The following is a 22762-nucleotide window of genomic DNA, read 5'->3' as shown; positions in this document are numbered from 1 at the left end:
TCCCTCTCCCAAAAGAATCAAACCCCCCCCCCGGGAAGCAAAATACTAGTCGTAGTCCTCTTCTCTTTCCGTAAATTAAACCTGCTCCTCTCCGAGCCTTTCTCTCTTCCTCTTGCTTCTCAGACGACTTGTGCAAATTTACCATCCTTATCGTCGTCACCTTAACTGCCGTGTCCGAGTCAGAGGGACCGATATACTTAATAGTAGTTCAGTCTCCCGCGCGCCCGGCGAAACTACTCAGGCCAGCAAAAAAAACCTTCCAACCATCTTTTCTCCTACCCGAAAATTTGGTTCTCCTTCACCCTTTTTCTTCATCCTCAACTTTCACTTTTCCATCACCCTCGTCACCATCTTGGCGTGATTCCTGTTCGCGTGATCGCAACTCGCATCGCGGACACGGACTCGCAGCCTCGCGTTCCAAGTTGGTAGCTGTTCTATTCCGCCGCCAAGTATCGACATCGCTCTTGGCGCTGCTTTCGAGCCAAGGAAACAATGGCTGACCTGGGGGAGACCAACACGCCCACTCCCAATCCTACTGCTCCTCAGGAGGTGGTTCAGCAACAAGGTCAACTCCAGCAACCACCGTTGGCCTCAAATCAGCCTGCGCCCAGTGTCAACGCTGCCGGTGAAAACCTGCAGTGCCAGTGGCAAGGATGCGGCGAGCGCTGCCCTTCAGCTGAATTGCTCTACGTGAGCCTCTCTCCTCTTCCTAACTGATGACGCGCCCTAACTGTGACTCTAGGAGCACGTCTGCGAACGCCATGTTGGTCGCAAGTCAACCAACAATCTCAACTTGACCTGCGCCTGGGGTCAGTGCCGTACCACCACGGTCAAACGCGATCACATCACCTCCCACATTCGCGTCCATGTGCCCTTGAAACCTCACAAGTGCGAGTTCTGCGGCAAGGCCTTCAAACGTCCCCAGGATCTCAAGAAACATGTCAAGACCCATGCCGACGACAGCGTCATCATGCGCTCTCCCAACATGGAGCCCGGCGGTGGGCAGCGTCAAAACCAAAATGGCCTGGGACAAGGTGGGCATTACGGCGCCTCATACTATGGTCGTGGTCTGACGGGACAAGTGCCTCCAAACTACTATGCCCCTGCCATGCCGGGTCCGCAAGACTACACTGGCCAGCATCACCCCAATCAGTATTACCAGCCTCACCCTCAAGTCCAGGTAAGCATGCCTCTTGGAAATTCGGGCGCTTTGTGGCGAGGGTTCTAACACCGAAACCGCAGGCCGGACAACACCCAGGCTATGGCCCAGTGACATACTATAGCACTGCACCTGCAACCACCTACGACTACGAAGCCCGCAAGCGCGGCTATGATGCTCTTGATCACTTCTTTGGCCAGGTTAAGCGCAGAGAGGTCGACCCGATCAATTTCCACAATGTCAGCCGCCGTCTATTTGAGCTCCAAGGTCTTCAGCTGCCACAAATTATCCCCGCCGCGATCCCGACTCCCGCTTATCAACCGGTGTCCGTTGGTGGTGGCTATGGACAAGAGGATCCTATCCAGGCCTACAGCTTGCCGCCAATGGGTAACGCGAAGACGAGGGAGGACTTGACTTCTATCGACCAAATCCTCGAGCAAATGCAAGCCACCATCTACGAAAACGATGCTCATCTCACAGCAGGTGTCGCTCCAGCTGGTTCTGGGTATGTGACGTACGCCCGGTCGAGCAACAGCCCTCCGACCTCGTCCCATCTCCCATCAGCTGCCGCTCCCGCCAGCGCCACCTCGTTGCTCCAGCACGGTCACCAAGATAGCATTGCGAGCGCCACGGATGCCAGCACACCAGGTCTTACTCCTCCATCTTCAGCACAGAGCTACACGTCCGGCCAAAGCCCCCTACCAGGCCATGCCGCACCAACCAGCAGTGCCATGTACCCGACCCTGCCCGCTAGTGCGAGTGATATGGCGTACGCGGCTGCTAATGCCGCGACACTCAGTGGTCTCTACGAGAGTGATGACCGTCGTCGCTGGGATGGTGGCCGACTTCAACGTGCTGCCCCTGGCATGGTCAAGGACGAAATGGATATTGGAAGCGACGGCTCCGTCACTCCTCCAGCTTCTTCTGCCAACAAAGATCCCTCCAACAGCAAGACAAAAGTCTCGCCACAGGATAGTGTTATTGATCCTGCCCTCGCGAGTGTTGAAGGGTCCGAGACGCCCAAGAGTGGCGAGTCCAAAGATAGTCCTGATCAGACCGAGATGTGGGTGCAAAACATGCGTCTGATTGAATGGATGCGCGAGTTCATCAAGAAGAAGCTCCAGAGCGGCGACTATGAGGACGGCCAAGGCGCGGACAAGGATGTTGCGCGCAAGGACTTGACCGAGCATCACGACGCCGACATGACTGGCACAGAGGAACACAAAGAACAATCCGAGGAAGAACAGCTTTACCCTGTGCTGCGGCACGTGGAAGAAGCGGCCTAAATTTAGTGGGTTATTGATGATGTGATCATACCAGAAGTGGCGGAAGATGTCAGGTTCTGTTCAGATATTGATGAAAAAAGGAAAGGTTCAAATATGGCTTTGACGAAAGCCTCACACGGGCGTTGGATGGGCTGGCTATGAATCGATGACTTTTACTCTTTACACTCATCACTGTGATAGTCGAGGCAACAAGATCAGACTGTATGGATGATTATGACAACGCACCTCCTAGATGCCAACTCTGAGTATTGCAATATGTGCCTGCTTATACTTGTTGATGTCCTCCTCCGCTTACAAGAGTCCAGCCCAGGGCACATCATTTTCGGCTGCTCTTACGCTGAATGAAGTGTTTGCTGGGGCGCAGCCGGCCATCTGTGGGGGAAGCTACCGTGCTCAAGTCTTGCTCTTGAAGGTATTCTCGAACCGTTGTGCGTGTATAGCTTGAGAGGAGGGAATGAAGAGGCTAGGCTTCGGAGGGAGATATGAGGTTGTACAAGTAAGGAGAATGAGGTGGTCTCTCAGAGCGCAGAAACAGACTCCAAAACAGACCAAGAGAAAGGATCAAGACCACACCAATTTACAAGTTAAGTGCATGAACAAGTACAAAGTATACAGAAGGAGACCTGGGAACTGCACTATGTAGGTCACAAATATGTGTTATGTTGTACGAGGTACAGTGTGCGTGTTCTGGGTGGGCCTTGGTGTGACCTCGAATCCATCTACTTCTACTCAATACTCTGTAAATTCTCACTTGTCATTTCTCACTTCGCACCGCAGACACCACGCGCCCTCTCCGTCCTCTGGCCATTTCCCTATCGACTACAAATCCACAGCATCTTCTCCCGTTAAACTAATTACGTTATAAGAACGAAGCCGGCCCTGGCAGAAAAAAAAAGGCTTCGTCAATCAGGTGATTCTTGCAGCAAAACCTCGCTGCCAATTTATTTGCACGGATATGCTCGGGAATGTCATACCAAGATCATTCTGACCTCTCATGATGGACTTGATCCATTGTCACCTGTTTCGGGACCCCAGGTACCGTCCCCTCCGCAAGATGGCGGGCGGCGGCTTTGTCAAGATTGGTTCGAATAGTCTCGAGAGGAGTGCGTGCACGCGCGCGGACAAAGGTGCACCAACACACAAGACTCTGGGGCCAGCATTCGACCCTCCGAGCATGGCAGTGCTTGTACAAGCACTTGTAATTGTACTTCGGTACACGGTAACAGGTTAGGTACATGTCCCCGGCGCCGAAACACATCTCATGACCTTACTTGACCTCTGGACAAGTCTCATTTAATGGTGTGTCAGTGCTACACGCTCCCGGCGAGTGAGTTCCATCGATAATACTTGTAGAGCATGCATCTCTAAATATCTTTTACCTTAGATATACGTCAAAAATACCATCAACCAAACAGTCTTCCTCATCTGAAAAAGGAGCATACAGAAAATAGATCATGCCGGTCTTGGTACGCAACTTTGAGAATGTGGTCCGAGGAGATGTCGCGTCCGTCGGGGGCAAGAATGCCTCCTTGGGCGAGATGATCGGTGGCCTCAAAGCAGAGGGCATTGTGGTCCCGCCTGGCTTTGCAACGACCGCCGACGCATATTGGCGTTATGTCGACGCGAACGATATCAGAGGGAAGATGACCAAGCTGATTGGGGAGTGGCAATCTGGCAAAACAACTCTCGCGGAGACTGGTCAGGCCGTGCGGAATCTGTTTCTGCGTGGTGACTGGCCGGCCGATGTGTCGACCGCCATCACAAAAGCCTACCAGGAGCTTTCGACGCAGGCAGGCATCAAGAATCTGTCCGTTGCTGTGCGTTCCAGTGCCACGGCCGAAGACTTGCCCGACGCCAGTTTTGCGGGTCAGCAAGAAACGTTTCTGAACATCTCGGGTCAAACTGCGCTGCTCAACGCCTGTCGACGTTGCTACGCTTCGCTCTTCACAGACCGGGCTATCAGTTACCGTCAGACTGCCCATTTCGATCACCTAAAAGTCGCTCTCTCTATCGGCGTGCAGCGCATGGTCCGCTCGGATGCTGCTGGCTCTGGCGTCATGTTCACTCTCGACACCGAAAGCGGCTTTAACAAGGTTGTGCTTATCAACGCAGCCTGGGGTCTCGGCGAGAATGTCGTCCAGGGCACCGTCAATCCCGACGAGTACCAAGTCTTCAAACCACTCCTCACCAATCCCGACCTGGTCCCGATTATTGAGAAGAAACGGGGCGAAAAGGCCATGAAGATGGTCTATGGAAATGAGCATATGCCAACTCGCAATGTGCCCACCTCAAAGGCAGAGAGGAACAGTTTCGTGCTCAACGACGCGGAAATCCTGAACCTGGCACGCTGGGCGTGCATTATCGAGAACCACTATAAATGCCCCATGGACATAGAGTGGGCCAAGGACGGCATCACGGGAGAGATGTTCATTGTACAGGCGCGGCCAGAGACTGTGCAAGCACGTCGTGAAGCCGGGGTGTTCAAAACCTACAAGATTGGCAAAAAGGGCCGGGTTTTATCTACCGGTCTCTCTGTCGGCGAGGCTGCCGTGTCAGGCCGTCTGTGTCTCATCGAGAGCGCCAAAGATATCGGCAAATTTGTCGACGGGTCGATTTTGGTGACAGAAACGACTGATCCGGACTGGGTGCCCATCATGAAACGAGCCGCAGCCATCATCACCGACCACGGCGGACGAACGTCGCACGCAGCAATTGTCAGTCGTGAACTGGGTGTTCCTGCCGTCGTCGGTACGGGGAATGCCACATACATCCTGCACACGGGACAAGATGTTACCGTGTCCTGTGCCGAGGGGGACACCGCGTTTGTCTACGAGGGCATCTCCGACATCACCACCACGGAGGTCGACGTGACGGGCCTGCCAGCTACACGGACCAGTGTCATGCTCAATCTTGCCAATCCCGCCTCGGCCTATCGCTGGTGGCGTCTGCCCGCCGACGGGATCGGACTGGCACGGATGGAGTTTGTCGTTAGCAGCATTTCAGTCCACCCAATGGCACTGGTCCATTTCGACAAGTTGAAGGATGAAAAGGCCCAGGCAGAAATTACTAGGTTAACAGCCGGGTACAAGGACAAGCCGGACTACTTTGTCGACAAGCTCTCGCGTGGACTTGCCTGCTTGTGCGCGGCCGTGTACCCCAAGCCAGCCATCATCCGGATGAGCGACTTCAAGACCAACGAGTACGCCAACCTGATCGGCGGCAAGGACTTTGAGCCCAAGGAGGAGAACCCGATGCTGGGGTTCCGCGGAGCGTCGCGGTACTATTCACCTCGGTACCGTGAAGGCTTCGCGCTGGAATGCAGAGCGATCAAGCGACTCCGCGAGGACATGGGCTTCACGAACGCAGTTGTCATGATCCCCTTTTGTCGGACGGTCAACGAAGCGGCCAAGGTGATGGAGGTCATGGCGGCCAACGGGCTGCGGCGCGGCGAGAACGGCCTGCAAGTGTACGTCATGTGCGAGATACCGTCGAATGTGATCCTGGCCGAGGAGTTTACGCGCCAGTTTGACGGCTTCTCGATCGGGTCCAACGACCTGACGCAGCTCACGCTGGGCGTGGACCGCGACTCGGCCGAGCTGGCCGACCTGTTCGACGAGCAGGACGCCGCCGTCAAGTGGATGATTGAGCGCGTCATCGCCGTCGCCCGCCGCGCGGGCCGCAAGATCGGCCTCTGCGGCCAGGCCCCCAGCAACCACCCCGAGTTCGCCGCTTTTCTCGTGAGGTGTGGCATCAGTTCCGTCTCCGTCAGCCCGGACAGTTTCCTCGAGGTCAAGAAGCACGTCATTGCGAGTGAAAAGGCCGCCGCGGCGGCGGGAGAGGCAAAAACGAATGGTGTGAGTGCGTGATTTCACGGAGGGGGAGAAATAGGGATTGTAAATCTGGGTATTGTTGATCTCTTTTGATGCGCCTTTGTCTTGGGACTTGGGTTTTTATGACCTACTTGTGTGTAATCATACCATGTACTTGCATGTTTGCCCTCCTCAGGACTTTGTCGTTGTAGTAAAAGGAAGAGGAAGGGCTTCTGAAAAGTAAAAAAGAAAGAGTTCGATCAAATTCAATGACGGATCCGAAATGTGGTTGAAGGAGCGGGTAGAAGAGAAACTGAATGTGCTGTCTGAGATTGGACGACAAAAATAAAGAAAATGTTTTATCTTAATTTCGTCGCTGAAGTAAATGCAGAAGTGTGTAAGTAATAAGGGAGGGAGAGGAGAGTGAGAGAGAAAAGGCCGTTTTGTCAGAGTCAGAGTCAGTGTTAGATTTGTACTTTATCGCTTGAACTTCCAACCTATTCAACCCATCCCTTTTGGTCACCCATCACCGCGTGCCCTTTTACCCTTTTTGTAGACCCAACAAGCAGACGTAGAAGTAGACGTACTTGTACACGTAAGCAGGTAAGTCATGATCCTCTTTGTCTCTCCCCCTCCGCGAATACAATTCTTTAGGGGGCCCAAATGGCCAGATCACTCCCACTCCTACTCCCACAATCCCACAAACATAAACTCAACCCTCTCAGACCTGAACCACCCGAACCGGTCCAACAAAATACTTTCTCAACGCCGTTTCTTTTCTCGTGACAGATCCCTTTTCTCCTTGAGATTACGGAGCCAATAACTTCTGGGTCGCCTCCCGCACGATCTTGCCGGACTCGGCCAACTTGGCCTTCTCCTCTGCGGACAGGACCAGCGGGAGCGGCTTGACGACGCCGTGCCTCCCCAGGACGACGGGCAAGCTCACGCAGCAGCCCAGGTCGGGCTGAAAGTGGCTGACGGCGCGGACGTCGCGGCGGTCAAAGATGATGGACGAGCACAGGCTGGAGACGACCGAGGCGATGCCAAAGGCGATGACGCCCTTTGTGTCGACGATGCGTTGACCCTCGCGCTTGCATTCGTCGGCGAGTTCCTCCCTGTCAAAGGCCTGAGGGGGAAGTGCTTCGGCGATGGGCACCCCGTCGATCGAGGCGTGCGACCACGCCACGAATTGCGAGTCGCCGTGCTCGCCGAGAACGTAGGCGTTGATCGGACCAGGTGCAATCTGTATGTTCAGTCAGAGTGGGTTAGAACTTGTCGTGAGAGGACGAAACGAAGGGAAGAGGGACGGACCTCGAACTTATCGGCCAGCATTCGCCGAAGTCGAACCGTGTCTACAAAGGTTCCTGAGCCTATCACTTGCGATGGTGGGAGGCCCGACAGTTTCAGGGCCAGCGTCGTGAGCACGTCCACGGGGTGCGACACGACGAGGAGGATGAGGTCGGAGCGGATCGGTCTTAACGAGTCGATGATCCTCTCGAGAATGGCCGTGTTTCTCTCTATCCGCTGAAGCGACGTCTCGCCTGGTTTGCGCACAAAGTCCGTCAGTCAATCTTTGTTCCGCTCCACAGCCATAACCGAAACAGGGGCAACATACCTCTCGACCTCTTCGACCCGGCAGTGACGACCACAATGTCACATTCGCCCGCCTCCTTGAGAGTCCCCGCTCGAACTCGTGTGGTGCTGTCCTCGGCGTAGCACGCGTCCGACAGGTCACGTACCTGACCGTCTCGCTTTTCCGGCTTCACGTCGACCAGCAGCAGCTCGCTGTAGAGAGAGCCTCGGAGGAGGGCAAACGCTGTAGCAGCGCCGACCTCTCCGGCTCCAACGATGGCAATGCGAGCAGTCATGTTGTAGTGTTGGCAAATGTATCCTTTCAACAAGGTTTCGATACCATCGTCATGTCTAACAGAGGTCGGCCCAGGTTGGTTTTATAGAATCTCGCAAAAGGCAGTTGCTTGCATTACAAGTATGCATTAGAAAAAAGTGGTGTGTTGGTGGCGTGAGGTTGGGTGCATTGGCGGGCATGGCGGGCGGGCCAAGGGATGTCCGACTTGTCACATGTTGGACATGGGCGTCGGAGAATTCTGCGCTCCGGTGAGGTTTTATGGCGGCCGTTGTAAGAATTCTATAGAGCGAGCGAGGTGCTTCAGACTCGCCGCCGGAAACAAAAGGGCGGTTGAAGCTGATATTGATAGAGACGCGGGAGAGTCACTCATTACGTCCCTGCGGAAAGGGAAAAGCCTCCTTGGCACCGCAGCCTCGCCAGTCCAGCCTCGTCATACCTTGGCCATACGACGTACATCAGTGTGGTGTTTGCTCCTTATCTAAAGTTGACGAGCAATATGAGGCTGTCAAGGCTTTAGACTAACCTGGTTACGCCCTATGAAAGACATGTAGGTGGTCCCCCTATTTTGGCTTAACGAGTAGTTGGAGACAATCGTATAAGTGGGCGCCCTACCCCAGTATGGAGCCAAACATATTTCAAGTCCATCCTCTCCTCTTCACCAGTTCTTCCAACAAGATTTCCACAGAGCCATATTTGAGAGCAGCACAATGACCAGCCCGAATCTCGAGGTTGGAATAGAACTCCAGAATCCTCCTCCTCTACAACCGGAGCCGCAACCAGTTCAGCCTTCAAAGCTGTAGGTCGTCCATTGTTCAGAATCCAATTCATGGGAGAGTCAGAGCTGATCTTCTTAACCCAGACAACATGTTCTGATAGTCGTCGCCTCTACTACACTCATTTTCACGGTGTGCGGCATCGGCTTCTCCTTTGGCGTCTACCAAGATGTCTACCAAGGGCTCTCTCACGACCCTTCATCTCCATTCTACGGCTCGTCCCCTGCCATGATTGACCTGATCGGCACACTCGCCATTTCCCTCATGACAATTGGTGCCCCCTACGCGACAGCCTGGACCAAGCAATTCCCTCCGCAGTTCGTCATCGGCGCCGGAGGGGTGGTGTTTTCTCTCGCATTGCTTTTGGCCTCGTTCAGTCGACGCATGTGGGAGGTTCAGCTCACGCAGGGCTTTCTCTGCGGCATAGGGACCTGTCTGACGTATATGCCCGCCGTGACGGTGGCTCCGACCTGGTTCACCGCCCGTCGCGGCCTCGCCATGGGTATCATCCTCTCGGGGACTGGCATTGGAGGCGTCGTCTGGGCTCCCGTCTTGCACGGCTTGATTGTCAGAACGGGCTTCCGCAACTCTCTACGAATATCGGCGGCCGTTGCCTTTGTCCTCGTCAGTGCCGCCGCTCCTGTCATGCGGTGGGACGCTGCGGCAGCGCAACGGTTCAGAGCAGAAGCTCGACGTTCGTCAGGTATCGTTGGACTGTTCAGGATCCCTTTGGTGGACTATCGCATTGCTCGGTCACGCACGTTTCTCGCGCAAGGGTTGGGTGCTGCACTACAATCTGCGGCGTACTACACGCCGGTGTTTTTCTTTGCCTCGTACGCGAGAACACTGGGCTACTCGTCCGCCACGGCGTCGAACTTCATCGCCTTGTCCAACGCTGCCAACGCGGTGGGAAAGATCATCATCGGACACGCCGCAGACAGGATCGGCCGGCTCAACGCATTGTTTCTGACGACGGCCATTTCGGCGATTGCTGCTCTGGGTCTGTGGATTCCCTCGTCTCTCTCCTCGAGCCAATCCGACAGCCGCAACTTGTTCATCTCCTTCACGGTGCTCTACGGCGTTTTCGCGTCTGCATACGTCTCACTCTTCCCCACCTCTCTCGTCGAGCTTTTTGGAGTCCAACATTTCGCCTCGGTGAATGGCTTTCTCTACATGGTGCGAGGACTGGCCACCATGATCGGCACCCCTGTCGCCGGTGCACTTATTCGGGGCGCAACTCACGAAAAAGGGCCCGCGCCGTATCAGAACACCACCATATTGGTGGGGGTATTGTTAGCGACTGCCACCATTGCCGTGTTCTGGGTCAGGCTGGAGGCCGCGGTCAGCAATTTGCGACCAGGAGGGACGAGGTGGAAGCTGTGAAGACGTACGAAGCAAAGGTTGGTTAGCAAGTCTCTGTACGAGCCTCGGTCGCCGATCTTCGGATTCAGCACGCCGTTTGCGGAGTACCTCCTAGGAACTAGATGGAGAGAATTAGTTCGTAAAATTAGAACTTGGGACTCGGAAATGCTCCTTATCTGAACGCATCCGACGATTCCCGCCTCGCCGCCTCGCTTCGCCCAAGAGCCAATCCGCAGCCAGGCAAGTCCAGCATCCCGCATTTGATCTCCCCCCGCACTTCTTTAACGACCACCACTAGCAAGGCATTCAATTCAAATTAAAACACCCCTGTCGATACATACAGTGCCATGAGTACCCGCGACTGCTACTGCCACCCTCCTGCCTCAAGTAGTCCTCGTCCACTATCCAATATCCATTATACGAAACCACATCTGTCTATCGCTCGATAGCCATAAAGACACAAGTCTCTCAGATAAAAATCAGACCAGACCAGATTAGATAGAGGAGATTAGATTGAGATGGCAGTCTACCGCTGTCAAATCTGCTCAAAGCCCTTTAAGAGGAACGAGCACTTGACCCGGCACAAGAGGAGCCACTACCCCGATCGACCGTTCACATGTCCGTTGTGTTTGAGGTCGTTTACAAGACAGTAAGTAAGAAAGAGTCGTTACGGTCCTTTCTTTTTTTTTTTTTTTTTTTTTTTTGGTTTTTTGGTAGCGTGTAGCAGAATCCGGGAGTCGGTGCGCTCCGTGATATGGGATGGTGTGGAACTTGCAAGAAAAGAGCTGACTCTTGTGTCTTCTCTGCCCTAAAAAAGGGATACTCTCCTGCGCCATATCTCGTCTCATGCGAAGCCGCCCGTACCACGCACTCCCTCTTCGAAGAGACCGACACATGAGGAACGATCCGGGTCGAGACACGAGCCCATCTCTCTCGACGATACCAGCCAGACCCAGGCCCAGACCCAGACCAGCGCCAGTACGACATCAGTACCCGCAACCCAGCAAAGCGACACCGCCCACGATGACCTCCTCAGCCCCTCAACCCTGCTTGCCTTTCCAGAGCAGAAGCAGACGAATCTCCCCGCGTTCGCCGACTCGAGTTCCGAAAATATCGACGTGCCTCCCGAACTCTACAGCAACGACCCCCCCGTGGTTGGGACAACACCAGACCTTCCTCGCCGAGAGCAAGGCCGCATCTTTGAGCTCGACCACCTCGACCCCTCGGAAGTCACGCGATTTTTCGGCGGCGCCGACGAATCCAGCCCTTTCACCGTGCACACCAGCGCGTCCTCGCCGATCCTTTCCCGGCACCAGCACCCGTACAAGCGCCCGTCTCCAGGGACGACAGAGTCACAGCAGCAAGAAGAACCCTTTGAGCTGCCCTCGGAGCTGTTCCACGGCACCGTCGATGTCCCCGCCAGGACGTGGCTGCGGGAGTTTTGTGCGGGGGATTGATGTATTTTGGGTTGAGGGTGATTTGCTAACTTCAAAATTTTCGGATATAGGATAGGGGGACCCTGATTGCTATATTATTATTTCCCACAAAGTGGTTCGAGGATCATGTATATGACTATCATGTACTATCATCTACGTCTGTACAATACAATAAGCCCAACTCGCCAAAAAAGGGGGGGATCGAAGACAGAGATTATTCTAGGTTCGTTTCATATTTCTCATAAAAGAACTACCATGATATAATATAATACACCGTTTATACACCGTGTATACTCTGCCTGATTTTGCATGTCCCAACCAGAGGATTTACCAAGACCAGGGAGGCCGTTCGTAATAAATAGAGGCCTACCAAGGGATGACATCTGTCGTTCCATATCAATAGCCCGTATACAAATGACCATATCGTATGTCCTGGTACCCAAGTACCGGTCTTCATCATACATTATCGACCAATTCAGCTGGCTAGGTCGATAGCAAGCCAGCCAAGTAGGTCCCCAGTATCTGGGTACCTAGATATCACGTCAAAATCATATAAGAATCTCCGCGCCAATCATAGACTCAATCCGCGCTTTGAGGCGAAACACCGCGTCCCGACTGAGTGGGATAGGGCCCCCAACGTCCTCGACGGGCATGTTGGGGAACCGCTGGACCTTCCAGGCCGAGGCGGCCGTGTCGGCGTACAGGCACGGGTACGCCTCGAAGAAGCCGTCGTCGAGCTTCTGCGTGTCGAACTCGTCGTACTCGAGGTCGTAGGCGCGCAGGAGGGCGCGCAAGCCCGGTGACCGCGGCACCGGTTTCTTCTCCAGGCCTGGCTCGGCAAGGGGGTTCGTCCCGTGCGCCTTCTCCAGACATACCAGGTCCCATACCCGGAACGAAGTTTTGTCGTGCACGTCGTCGTCATGGTCGTCGTCGTCGTCGTTGGTGGTCGTGGTGGTCGCCTCTTGCGTTTGGTGTTCGGATCGGAGTTGGTTGGAAGGAGGAGAAAGATGTGGAGGAGGTGGATCAAGAGGAGAAGACGGAGTATGAAGGAGAGGGGTTTTGGAGGAGTCGTCATCGTGGTCGTCGATTTTTCGACAGAGCGACGAAGGATAAGGAGTGGTGCGCAAGGACGGCTTTTTCCGCCGACCACGCCGTTTCCGGTGCGCGACCACATTGTGGATGGCCATCCGGAACAGCGCGTCCACGTCGATCTGGTCCTGGTACATGATCGCCATGTCCCGCACATCGGGCCACGGCATCCAGTCAATCATGGGCGAGTGAGGAACCGACAGCTGAGCCCGTGTCGGACGGTATGCGGGGGGGAGTTGGTTGTATGAACGCTGGCAGGGGAAATTGCGCCAGAGCTCGGCGTGGAGGAAGCCTCGGAAGGTGGCCTGTGTTTGTTTGAATTCCGATTGTCAGCAAACGGACATATCCCGTCCAGCACTGTTGTTGTTTTCCTGGGAAACACATACCGTCAAATTCCAGTACCCCTCTGCGGCGGGCCACGCCTCGCGAACCACCCACAGCACGCCTTCAGCAGTGATTGCGCGCTGCAGTTCGTTGCTGTCGATTCCGTTAGCATGCCTTGCCGAGAAAGACCGGGTGGTGCTTTTGATTCATTGTGTCCTGGGCATACGATCTCACCTGAGGAAACACCGATCGGAGGAACCACGAAGCAACTGTCTTAGCGCCATAATGTACGTGTCGAACTGCGACTTGGGCAGGCTGGTGTTGAAGCCCATGGCCAGGCTCAGGCTGGACAGTGGATGCGTGAAAGTGTGGTCGAACAGCGTGGCTCGATCCAGGCGCGCAAGGGCCCGCATGATGGCCTGTTGCGCTTCCTTCTGGGATCTATCGCACTCGTCGCGATGATTCGCGGTGGGGGTGCGTTCGGTGCGGTGCCGATGTTGAAGTCTGTTAGCGGTGCTTGTCCTCTGGCGATGGCGGGAGCGGTCACGTCTTGATATTTCCAGGGCAGGCAGCGGTGTGGGCCCGAAAACACCAGGTAGAGTTGCACTAGTCGTAGTGACTGTCGTTGTAGACGCTGGCGTCGAGAAGACATCATTGCTTGTTGTCAGGTTATCCAGATCCCAATCCGCTAACGGAGAATCCTGGCCTGCCCTAGATGCAAAGGGATGTTGTAGGACATCGCTCTCGGAAGACAATCGCGGACGCTTGAACGAAGAGCGTGTCTTGGCCGCGTCCGTTATAGTTGAATCCCATCCAGGTGCTACATGTTGGTGTCGCATAGGTATGTGGTATTCTTGACTCGGACGACGAAAGGGTGTATCTCCCGGTCGCGAAACGCGCCGCGGGAGTTGTTCGGTAGGGGCCTTCTCCGGTACATCGTCGTGCTCGAGATAGTACAGACTCTGAGAGTCATCTAGAACCCATTGTCCAGGCATGTTTCTCCGGTAGCTTTTGTGATCGAGTGCGTGAGGTGTCGGTTGTGGCTTCTGGTAGCTGGGAGGGTTGCTTGACAATTGCCAGTCAGATACATTCTTAGATGCCCATGTAAATCATCACCTGCACAGCTTCAAAGTCGTGCTCTATAGGTCTTTTGCGAATGCTCAAACGAAGACTAGAATAGGTAGTAGGAAGGGTGGCGGAGGAGCGGAGGGGCGGAAGCAAAAGAGCCAGGATTTGGCGCCAAGACCCACGCCATCTTCTGGTGCGGGGTCACGGGGTCCCCAGAAACTGCTGCTCTGTTTATTCACGAGGATTTCTATTGGCTACATATCTCTGTATAGATAGAACTACCCCAGCCTCGACATGGACGCATCTGGACGACATACCCAGGTACCTCGCTCATACCCATCGACACCCTTTGGCACCAGCCGGGGGAAGAACACATGAGCCTTACAGCGTTCGATCGCGTGGTCGTCAATTATGACAGTGCCACAGTCGCACTGTCTTGTTCCGGCTGAACTCGGCCCATCGAATACAATCGCATGAATACCTGCTCTTTGTTGATATCAGCTTATGTTCCAGTTTAGATGTCACGGAAGTGCCTACTCAACCACAATAACGGGCCTGCGCTGCTTTGAAGCCTCTCGAGGTCGTTTTCTGCATTTTACATGTAGTGCTTCAGAAGCTCGTCGATCTTCACAGATAAGTCACCTTCGTCCAGCACCGTTCTTCCGATCCGAACAACATGCTTGAATAGCTGCAGAGCGTCGCTTCGCCGGTTGAGTTTCCTGAGGACAAGGACCAGCATCATCTCGGAAATGAGTCGTCGTGGATTCTCCTCGGCGAGTGTTCGGCGCCTGACGTCGACCACCTGGTCCAACAATACCAAGGCCTCGTTGAATTGTCCGTTAGTCATGTATGCGTGCCCTAGCTCAGCCATCGAATCCAGTCGAAATGGATCTTCCGGCGCGAGCGTGCGCTTGTAAGTGCTGACGACATCTTCTAATAACGCCACTGCTTCGTTGAGTTGTCCGCGCTCTCGGTACGCACTTCCTAGCTCATGCATCGAGGCCAGTCGAGCTGGATGTTCGTCGGTGAGTGTGCGCCTCCATGTCTCGACCACATGTTCTAACAAGGGGATTGCTTTATCGGGTTGTCGGTCGAGCAGGTACAATGTCGCCAGCGCATGCATCGGATACAGTCGAGCTGGATGACCCGCCACTATTGAGCGACTGCTAATCTCGACCACCTTTTCTAGCAAGGACAATGCTTCTTGAGCTCGTCCTGCACCATAGTACACTGTCGCCAGCGTATGCATCGAAGCCAGTCGGCTAGGATCTGTCTCCGGGCGGGTGTGGAGCTCTATCTCGACCACCTGTTCCAGCAATGTCAATGCTTCCATAACTCGCACGTCACCTTTATATGCCGACGCAAGCGCGTACATTGAATCTAGTCGACTAGGATCCTCCTTAGCAAGTGTGCCCGTCTTCATCTCCACCACCTGCGTCAGGAGTGCTATTGCCTCGTCAAATCCACCAGACGAGATCAAGTTCGCCGCCTTGAGTTCGTATATGTCCACCCACTGCTCATTCACCTTCGAAGGGTCTAGATTCAAGTGTGTGAACAACCTCTCTACCATCAAAGCGGGATGTTTATGATCTCCCAAAACAACTAACATCATCCCAATCCGCAACAAGACCTCTACCATCAATGAGGCCGGGTCCCCACCAAATATGGACTGCATGGGCCACAATATGACAGCCTGGAGATGGGCTTGCAGCCGCCGCGCTCTCATGGTCCAGAGGTTGTTGTCAACGGAGACTACGGCGATGAGAGAACTCATCTTTAGCAGGATGCGTGCCGTTGCTGGTCATCCTGGCGATCTCGCGCCCAGGCATGAACTAGGGGGTGCATGGAAACGCTCCTGTCACCTTCGTCAGACTCCTCGACCGAGACAAGGCCGAATGCTTTCAGCATCTGCAAGGCTTCCATGAGGCGAAAGGGATCCCAGTCTTCTCCACCAACTTGCATCAATAATGGAAAACGAGAGACATGCCACTTTGTCAGCGATCGGCGCTGGTCACTTCGGTTACATGCATTTTTGGAGATGAAGTGTGCAGCCTTCCAGCCAACTCGAAATAGCTCAATGGGGATAGGATTCGGCCCACATACTGCCAGCATGGGCAGCAGTTCGAGCGCGTCGTGGGCTGAAACCTCCGAGATTGAACGAAGGGTTTCGATCGAGGCCTCGAAGGCTGTGTAGACGTCGCAGTACCGAGACCGAGCCTGCATGGGACGGAAGGTGAGTAGTTTTTTCCTTTGACGTGCGTACACTTCAGGGTATTCGGCGAGGGTGCAGTGGCCACGTGCGACATATGTTCCGGCTTGAATAAGCGCGAGAGGGTGCAAATGAAGCAGCTCGGCCACCTTGTTTGCATCGGCTGTCAGATTCGGTCGTCCATCCCCCTGCAAGCGTGCCGCTTTTAACAAGAGTTCTCGGGCATCAGCAACAGGAAGGCCTTCTAGATCAATGTGCCGGGCAGTCGCATATTGCTGGAACTCGTGATTGCGCGACGTTAGCACCACTACGCCTGACGGCCCAGGTGGGAAATACTCGGAGTAGTCGATGACCGGGTCGTCAGCATTGTCCAGCACCAAGATCCATGGTTGCTGAACGTTGGCCAACCCTTGCCGCCCGTGCTCCCATGTCTGTGCGGAAGGGTTTACACGCTTCGCGATGTCCAAGAAACCGTTCTCCGCTAAAGACTTGGTGCTGACGTCGACCCAAAAGATTCCCCAAAATCTGGCCGTAGGGAGTGAGACACTTAGTGGACCGTAGGGATGCTGCAAATAACAAGTGCACTTACAGTGTACGGACGCGCTGGGCCAGTTGCAAGCAGATCTCGCTCTTACCCTGGCCACCCATAGCAGAAATGACAATCCTGCATTGAGTCTTCGGCTCAGGATTCTTGATAGCCTCGCGCACGATGGTATCCAACTCTTGGATCACATCATTTCGTCCGACAAACAATGTGTTGGGAGAGCGAGTGATGGTCCAGTGCATGGGATGTGTGATTAAGACGGACCCTAGAGAGATCAGCATCTTCTGTAAAGTTGTAACAGAACTCACCTCGGTGTGTCTGTTCGTCTGGATCCCGAGGCGGGCTTTGCACGCTTCTCCATTCCTCCAGCATTGCCTTGGTGCAAGCGGCTGCTGTAGCAGCCGCGTAGGCTTGCCATTGTTTGTTTTTGTGGCTATCAGCATAGTCACACACACCTTTGATGGCAATTGTAGGGACGTATTCCCAACTACCTGCACTCTCCATCTCAAACCCAAGAACCTTCTCCTCAGCCACAACACGATCTCGGTGCATACCACTCTTCATGACGGTGTTGCTGCTCGCTATGCGACCTGCATGAATGGCCGGTTTCCTGGCATCTTGGATAGCTGCAGGTGTCATTTGTCGCCTACCCGGCGATACGCCTAGGGCTCGTTGAAGACGTGTACGGCCGTCAACAAGGTCACTCTCACAACCCAAAGCCGTACAAGAACTCTGGAGGGCAGCCTCGCACACACCGTCGTCTGGTTCCACACAATGGCCACAAGTACTGCAGTTTTGTGTTCGGTGCTTGTGTCGATAGTCAGCAGGATAGAGTCTGTCATTTTCTGGTCCAGGATAGACGAATCCCGAAAACCCCTTTGTGGCGGAGATGTGGGCGGAGAAGATGGCAATCTTCTCCCGAAGCCTCTCTTGGACTAGATGGCCTGAAGTCTTCCCGATATATGCTCGAATTTCTGGATTCGCCCGCCCCAGAGTATCGTCGATCTCTTTCTTCCTGACGAATGTGTTTGGGTATTGCCTGCCAAAATCGATCTGAATCACCGACATGCTGACGATGACATCGCCTAACAGGATCTCGGTACCATCAGGAGCTTTTGGGGCGCCGCCACAAATACCAGCTGTGATGGCAAGCCTGATTCCTCTAAAGCTGGTGCAAAGGTTTGCGGCTACTGCCGCTGAACTGGCGATACCCATACTTGGCATATAGGTCAGCACCACATGTTGATTCCCCAGCCGTCCGGTGGTGTAGGCATTCAAATCTCCGGCAGCCTTGCCGTACGAAAAGCCATCGGTCTCATATTCTTCTTCTAGAAGCGCCTCCACAGCATTCCGCTCCAGAACCAAGGCACAGATGATGGCGATCTCGAAGTCATCGCGGCTACGGGGCCGAGGGGGTCGCACATCAGGGTTCATATCGACATCTGGGGGCAGTCAGACAGGGTGGAGGTCGGCTCGGTCAGCACGAGGATCTGAATAAATATCGCGCTCAATGATGACAGAACGATTCGAAGTGAAGTTCAGCGCAGGCATCATTGACGCTCAGCCTCATGGTGCGTACTCGTAAGTTGTGTTGGGTCGTCCACCAATGATTGCCTGCTGTTCTCCAGGTCGCTAGCGAAGCACAATTACAGCCTAGTGCCGGCATCCTTGTCCACCGGCATGCGGTGTAGAGAGAAGTGAGCGGCATGGTCTGGCAACACAATGCAGAGAGCCTTCAATGCAGCTGAGGTGGCACTGGTGGCTTCTCTACCAACGGTGAACAACATGTACTCGGGACAAGCAAAGGCTCGGAGAAAAGTTAGACCGCCTGACCGCCAACAAAATCCCCTGAAAGAACGTCATCTTGGACACAAGAACCACCAGGACCAAATCAGCTTCATGATGATGTTTCTTTCCAGCGTCACACATAGCGCGAATCAGCAACAACAACACCCCACAATACCCCATTACAATTCCCGATGACCTTACATACTAGTGTTGGCAGTGTTGTCTATGACACCCGCGAGTGCGAACAAACCTCCCGCCTTGAAGCGCAGGCAGTGAATTCCTCCTTCAGATTGTACAGTATCCGATCACACGATCTAGTCATCACCCCAAACATGACCAACCTCTGTAATCAAAGGGAAGGGCCACCCACAAACAAATGCCATCATATCCTGCGGCCTTGAAACCCCGGATTTGCTGCCTAGCATTTCCCCCCTGATCCGGTGCCGCAACCGAGAGTTCGTTACCCCACAAGTCGTTCTCATTGGACATCGAGATCCACGAGGGCTCTTACATGGCTGGTCAAGACTGGTTACACTGTCGTCGTGGAACATATATATGCTTAAGACCTTCCTGACGCATATCATGTCTCAGATCCATCCTACAGGCCATACGCTTTCGACGAGCAGACCTGTGAAGGTCATAATTGATTCTTTATTGTGTGCTCTTTGAACTCACGCCGAAACTCCACCGCTATGGCACAAGGATCGACAGCGTCAGGTCCCCAGTCTGAGGTCGATGTCCTCATCATCGGGGCAGGCCCAGCAGGCCTGATGATGGCCAACTGGATGAGTCGGTGTGGAATCCGGACGAGGATAGTGGACAAAAGAGGGACCAAGGTGGGTGAATAACATGCTGGTTCAAACCATTTACTTCTACTTGATCAAGAATACCAACCAAAAAGGTAGATTTTCAACGGTCAAGCAGATGGACTTCAATGCCGGACACTCGAGATCTTTGACAGCTTCGATTTCGCACATCGCGCTTGGATAGAGTCAAACCACATGCTCGAAATCTGCCTCTGGAACCCCGACCCAAAGACCGGGGTCATCCACCGCTCCGATCGTATCCCGGATACTATCCCAAACATCTCACGCTTCCAGCAAGTCGTCCTCCACCAGGGCCGCATTGAACGATTCTTCCTTGACTCCATTTCCGAACATAGCAAGAGAACACTTCAAAATGTGCCGGGTTGGGAGCAGGGTATTCAGGTCGAGCATGGCGTCATGCCGGTGTCATTTGAGTTTGACGAGAGTCTCGCCGAAGACAACGATGCATACCCGATCACCGTCAAGCTTCGACATCTCAGCGAGCTAGAAGCAACCCCCAAACAGGCCGCGACCAGTGTGAACGGTTCCAGCCTACAAGATGGGCTGTTTCGCAGCAACTTGTCGCCGGACGACACCCAAGAGCTGCTAGAGAGATCAAAGGCGCTACGGGAGAAGGAGGGCCGAGAGGAGACGATCAAAGCCAAATACATGCTCGGTGCGGACGGCGCACACAGCTGGGTCCGAAACCAGCTCGGCTTCAAACTGCAGGGCGAGTCCACCGACTATATCTGGGGAGTGCTCGACATTATCCCCATCACCGACTTCCCCGACATCCGGATGCGGTGTGCCATTCACAGTGAGAACAGTGGGAGTGTGATGGTGATCCCACGAGAGAACAAGCTGGTCAGACTCTACATCCAACTGACGACTATGGAGAATGCAGGAGGTGGCAAGAGGGCGGATCGGAGCAAAATCAGCCCAGACACGATTCTCGCCAGTGCACAGAGGATAATGAAACCTTACAAGATTGACTACCGATACTGCGACTGGTGGACGGCATATCAAATTGGACAACGTGTTGGTGACAGCTTCAGCTTGAAGGAAAGGGTCTTTTTAGCGGGCGACGCCGTCCACACTCACAGTCCAAAGGTACTCCTGCGCCGAAACCACCACCAGTATTGTGGCTCTGAAACTAACTGCATTCATAGGCCGGCCAAGGCATGAACGTCAGTATGCAAGATGGTAAGCATGACTCTATTCCTTTTGGTGAAATGTCTCGACTGATCAACTTGCCTCAGCGTTCAATCTCGGATGGAAAGTCGCCAGTGTTGTCAAGGGCACCAGCAACCGAACCATCCTCAAGACATACCAGTCGGAGCGGCGGAGGATAGCGAAGGACCTGATCGACTTCGACCATCGCTTCTCCCGACTCTTCTCGGGCCGTCCAGCCAAGGACGTGCTGGACGAAGAAGGCATCTCGATGGAGGAGTTCAAGAACGCGTTTGAAAAGGGAAACCTCTTCGCTAGCGGCGTGGCCGTTGACTACGGCGCGAGCATTATCGTGGCCAAGTCCGGCGACAGCACCGAGCAAGGCGATGGCACAGAGGTGCTGGGCGAGCAGACGTTGCGTGTCATCAGTACCCAGGACCTGGCAGCCGGTGTCCAGGTGGGCATGCGCATGCCGTCGTTTAAGGTGCTCAACCAGGCGGACGCGCGGCCATGGCACTTTCAGGAACTGCTGAAAAGCAATGGCACGTGGCGCCTGGTGGTGTTTGCAGGGGACATCGTCGGGAATCCGGGCCAAAAGGCACGACTCGATGCGCTAGGCGAGAAGCTGGGTTCCGCGACGTCGTTCCTGAAGCGCTTCACACCCCCTGGAAGCCGGTACGACTCGGTGATTGAGGTACTCTCGGTACACTCGTCCAAAAGGAAGGATGTGACCATCTTTGACTTCCCAGCGGCGTTCCGCCCCTGGGATGACCGCGACGGCTGGGACTACTGGAAGATCCACGTCGACGACGTCAGCTACCACGAGGGCTACGGCGATGCCTACACCCACTACGGAGTCGACCGCGCCCGCGGCTGTGCTGTCATCCTACGACCCGACCAGTACGTCAGCTGGGTCGGCGCCATGGACGACTACGACAGCATGGACAAGTTCTTCAGCGGGTTCATGGTCGAGCAGCCTCAACGAGCCACACTGGAGACAACCGAGATGGTGGATTCCAAGGACATCAGTCGTGTGTCACTAAAGGACGCAGACGACGCGGGGGATCAGGCTACGAATGGCGCAGTGGTCGGCATGGCGGCAGCATGATATTATTTGTCTTTTTTTTTAATTCCTCTTGTCCTTCCACATCTTCATGATATCCTCCGCTTTTTCTAGTGTAGGGCTATCGAAAATACAACCAATTCCCCTTCATTCCCGTCTTGCCCAAATACCAATAATCAATAGGGTCTTGTCAGTGGATTGGAAACCAAGGTCGTCGTAGTCTTTTGACCCAGCGGAGGGGGATATTCTTTCTCGTATGTCGAAACGCAGCCTTGTCCAGCCTCGCTCAGCCTCGCTCAGCCTTGTGGATGAGTATTGAGTATGTTAATGTACGAGGTACCGAGTACCGACGCCGCTGTTCAACAAGGTATATACCACATATCAACGCCTGCATGCCTTGACTGCTTGACTACTTGACTGCTTAATAGCTCGATTGATATGTCTATCATTCCCTCTTCTCGTGGAGTCCTGTCTGATCTAGGGGGGCGTCCAATCGCTTACATACAAACAGTACTCGGTAGTGGTACATACCAGCCTCTCCTTCTTCCTCTACAACCACTTCTCACATACGGGGAAACCCCCTACTATTCAGAGGAAAAATCTATATCCCCGCCGAACAGACCCTCCCCCGCTCTCTCGCCACCTTGATGAGGTCTCTAATAGTCTCTGATGTCCGGGGCCTCTTCTGATCCCCCGTTTTCGGCCTCGACTCCGCCCCTTCGGCCAGCCACCCCGAAACCTGACCCGTGTTGGCTCCACACCGGTCCCTCCCACGCCCTGTTGTTTTTCGAATCGCTTGAAACCGCCTCTCCATGCAACTGTCAAAGACGAATAGCGAGCGAAAGGGCGACTAGTCAGGATAGGGTTCAAGCGGTCAGAGGCGAGAGAACATGGGGTACAGGATTGTCGCCGGACGATGTCGGCTGGAAAGGCGGGCTCCCGCCAAAGTCGGCAACTCTGGATTTCCTTTCAAACCCTGACCGACCGGACGGATCCTGTTCTTGTGTGG

General features: G+C 54.3%; 8 protein-coding genes across 8 annotated transcripts; 5 read left to right on the top strand and 3 right to left on the bottom strand.

The window, feature by feature from the left end:
- Positions 1 to 492: 492 nt before the first annotated feature.
- Positions 493 to 2445, top strand: AYO21_11684 (hypothetical protein; the record flags this gene model as incomplete). Its single annotated transcript, XM_022661568.1, has 3 exons — positions 493 to 690; positions 743 to 1180; positions 1243 to 2445. 3 exons carry the CDS (start codon positions 493 to 495, stop codon positions 2443 to 2445), a joined length of 1839 nt encoding a protein of 612 aa, XP_022506137.1.
- Positions 2446 to 3899: 1454 nt separating this feature from the next.
- On the top strand, positions 3900 to 6311 carry AYO21_11683 (hypothetical protein; the record flags this gene model as incomplete). The annotated part of the gene is made up of 1 exon (XM_022661567.1): positions 3900 to 6311. One exon carries the CDS (start codon positions 3900 to 3902, stop codon positions 6309 to 6311), a length of 2412 nt encoding a protein of 803 aa, XP_022506136.1.
- Positions 6312 to 7062: 751 nt separating this feature from the next.
- On the bottom strand, positions 7063 to 8122 carry AYO21_11682 (hypothetical protein; the record flags this gene model as incomplete). Its single annotated transcript, XM_022661566.1, has 3 exons — positions 7063 to 7497; positions 7566 to 7795; positions 7870 to 8122. The coding sequence occupies 3 exons, from the start codon at positions 8120 to 8122 to the stop codon at positions 7063 to 7065; spliced, it is 918 nt and encodes a 305-aa protein (XP_022506135.1).
- A 706-nt stretch (positions 8123 to 8828) lies between these two features.
- Positions 8829 to 10277, top strand: AYO21_11681 (hypothetical protein; the record flags this gene model as incomplete). The annotated part of the gene is made up of 2 exons (XM_022661565.1): positions 8829 to 8917; positions 8981 to 10277. The coding sequence occupies 2 exons, from the start codon at positions 8829 to 8831 to the stop codon at positions 10275 to 10277; spliced, it is 1386 nt and encodes a 461-aa protein (XP_022506134.1).
- Positions 10278 to 11010: 733 nt separating this feature from the next.
- On the top strand, positions 11011 to 11713 carry AYO21_11680 (hypothetical protein; the record flags this gene model as incomplete). Its single annotated transcript, XM_022661564.1, has 2 exons — positions 11011 to 11018; positions 11074 to 11713. The coding sequence occupies 2 exons, from the start codon at positions 11011 to 11013 to the stop codon at positions 11711 to 11713; spliced, it is 648 nt and encodes a 215-aa protein (XP_022506133.1).
- Positions 11714 to 12240: 527 nt separating this feature from the next.
- AYO21_11679 (hypothetical protein) lies at positions 12241 to 14100 on the bottom strand (the record flags this gene model as incomplete). Its single annotated transcript, XM_022661563.1, has 3 exons — positions 12241 to 13086; positions 13168 to 13258; positions 13340 to 14100. 3 exons carry the CDS (start codon positions 14098 to 14100, stop codon positions 12241 to 12243), a joined length of 1698 nt encoding a protein of 565 aa, XP_022506132.1.
- Positions 14101 to 14768: 668 nt separating this feature from the next.
- On the bottom strand, positions 14769 to 18360 carry AYO21_11678 (hypothetical protein; the record flags this gene model as incomplete). Its single annotated transcript, XM_022661562.1, has 4 exons — positions 14769 to 15925; positions 16036 to 16907; positions 16972 to 17191; positions 17235 to 18360. 4 exons carry the CDS (start codon positions 18358 to 18360, stop codon positions 14769 to 14771), a joined length of 3375 nt encoding a protein of 1124 aa, XP_022506131.1.
- A 1046-nt stretch (positions 18361 to 19406) lies between these two features.
- On the top strand, positions 19407 to 21798 carry AYO21_11677 (hypothetical protein; the record flags this gene model as incomplete). The annotated part of the gene is made up of 4 exons (XM_022661561.1): positions 19407 to 19550; positions 19620 to 20630; positions 20690 to 20723; positions 20780 to 21798. 4 exons carry the CDS (start codon positions 19407 to 19409, stop codon positions 21796 to 21798), a joined length of 2208 nt encoding a protein of 735 aa, XP_022506130.1.
- Between the last annotated feature and the right edge of the window lie 964 nt (positions 21799 to 22762).

This window comes from Fonsecaea monophora, assembly GCF_001642475.1.
Source record: "Fonsecaea monophora strain CBS 269.37 chromosome Unknown Scaff175, whole genome shotgun sequence".
Classification (NCBI taxonomy): Eukaryota; Fungi; Ascomycota; class Eurotiomycetes; order Chaetothyriales; family Herpotrichiellaceae; genus Fonsecaea; species Fonsecaea monophora.
This window is presented reverse-complemented; position numbering and strand designations above follow the sequence as displayed.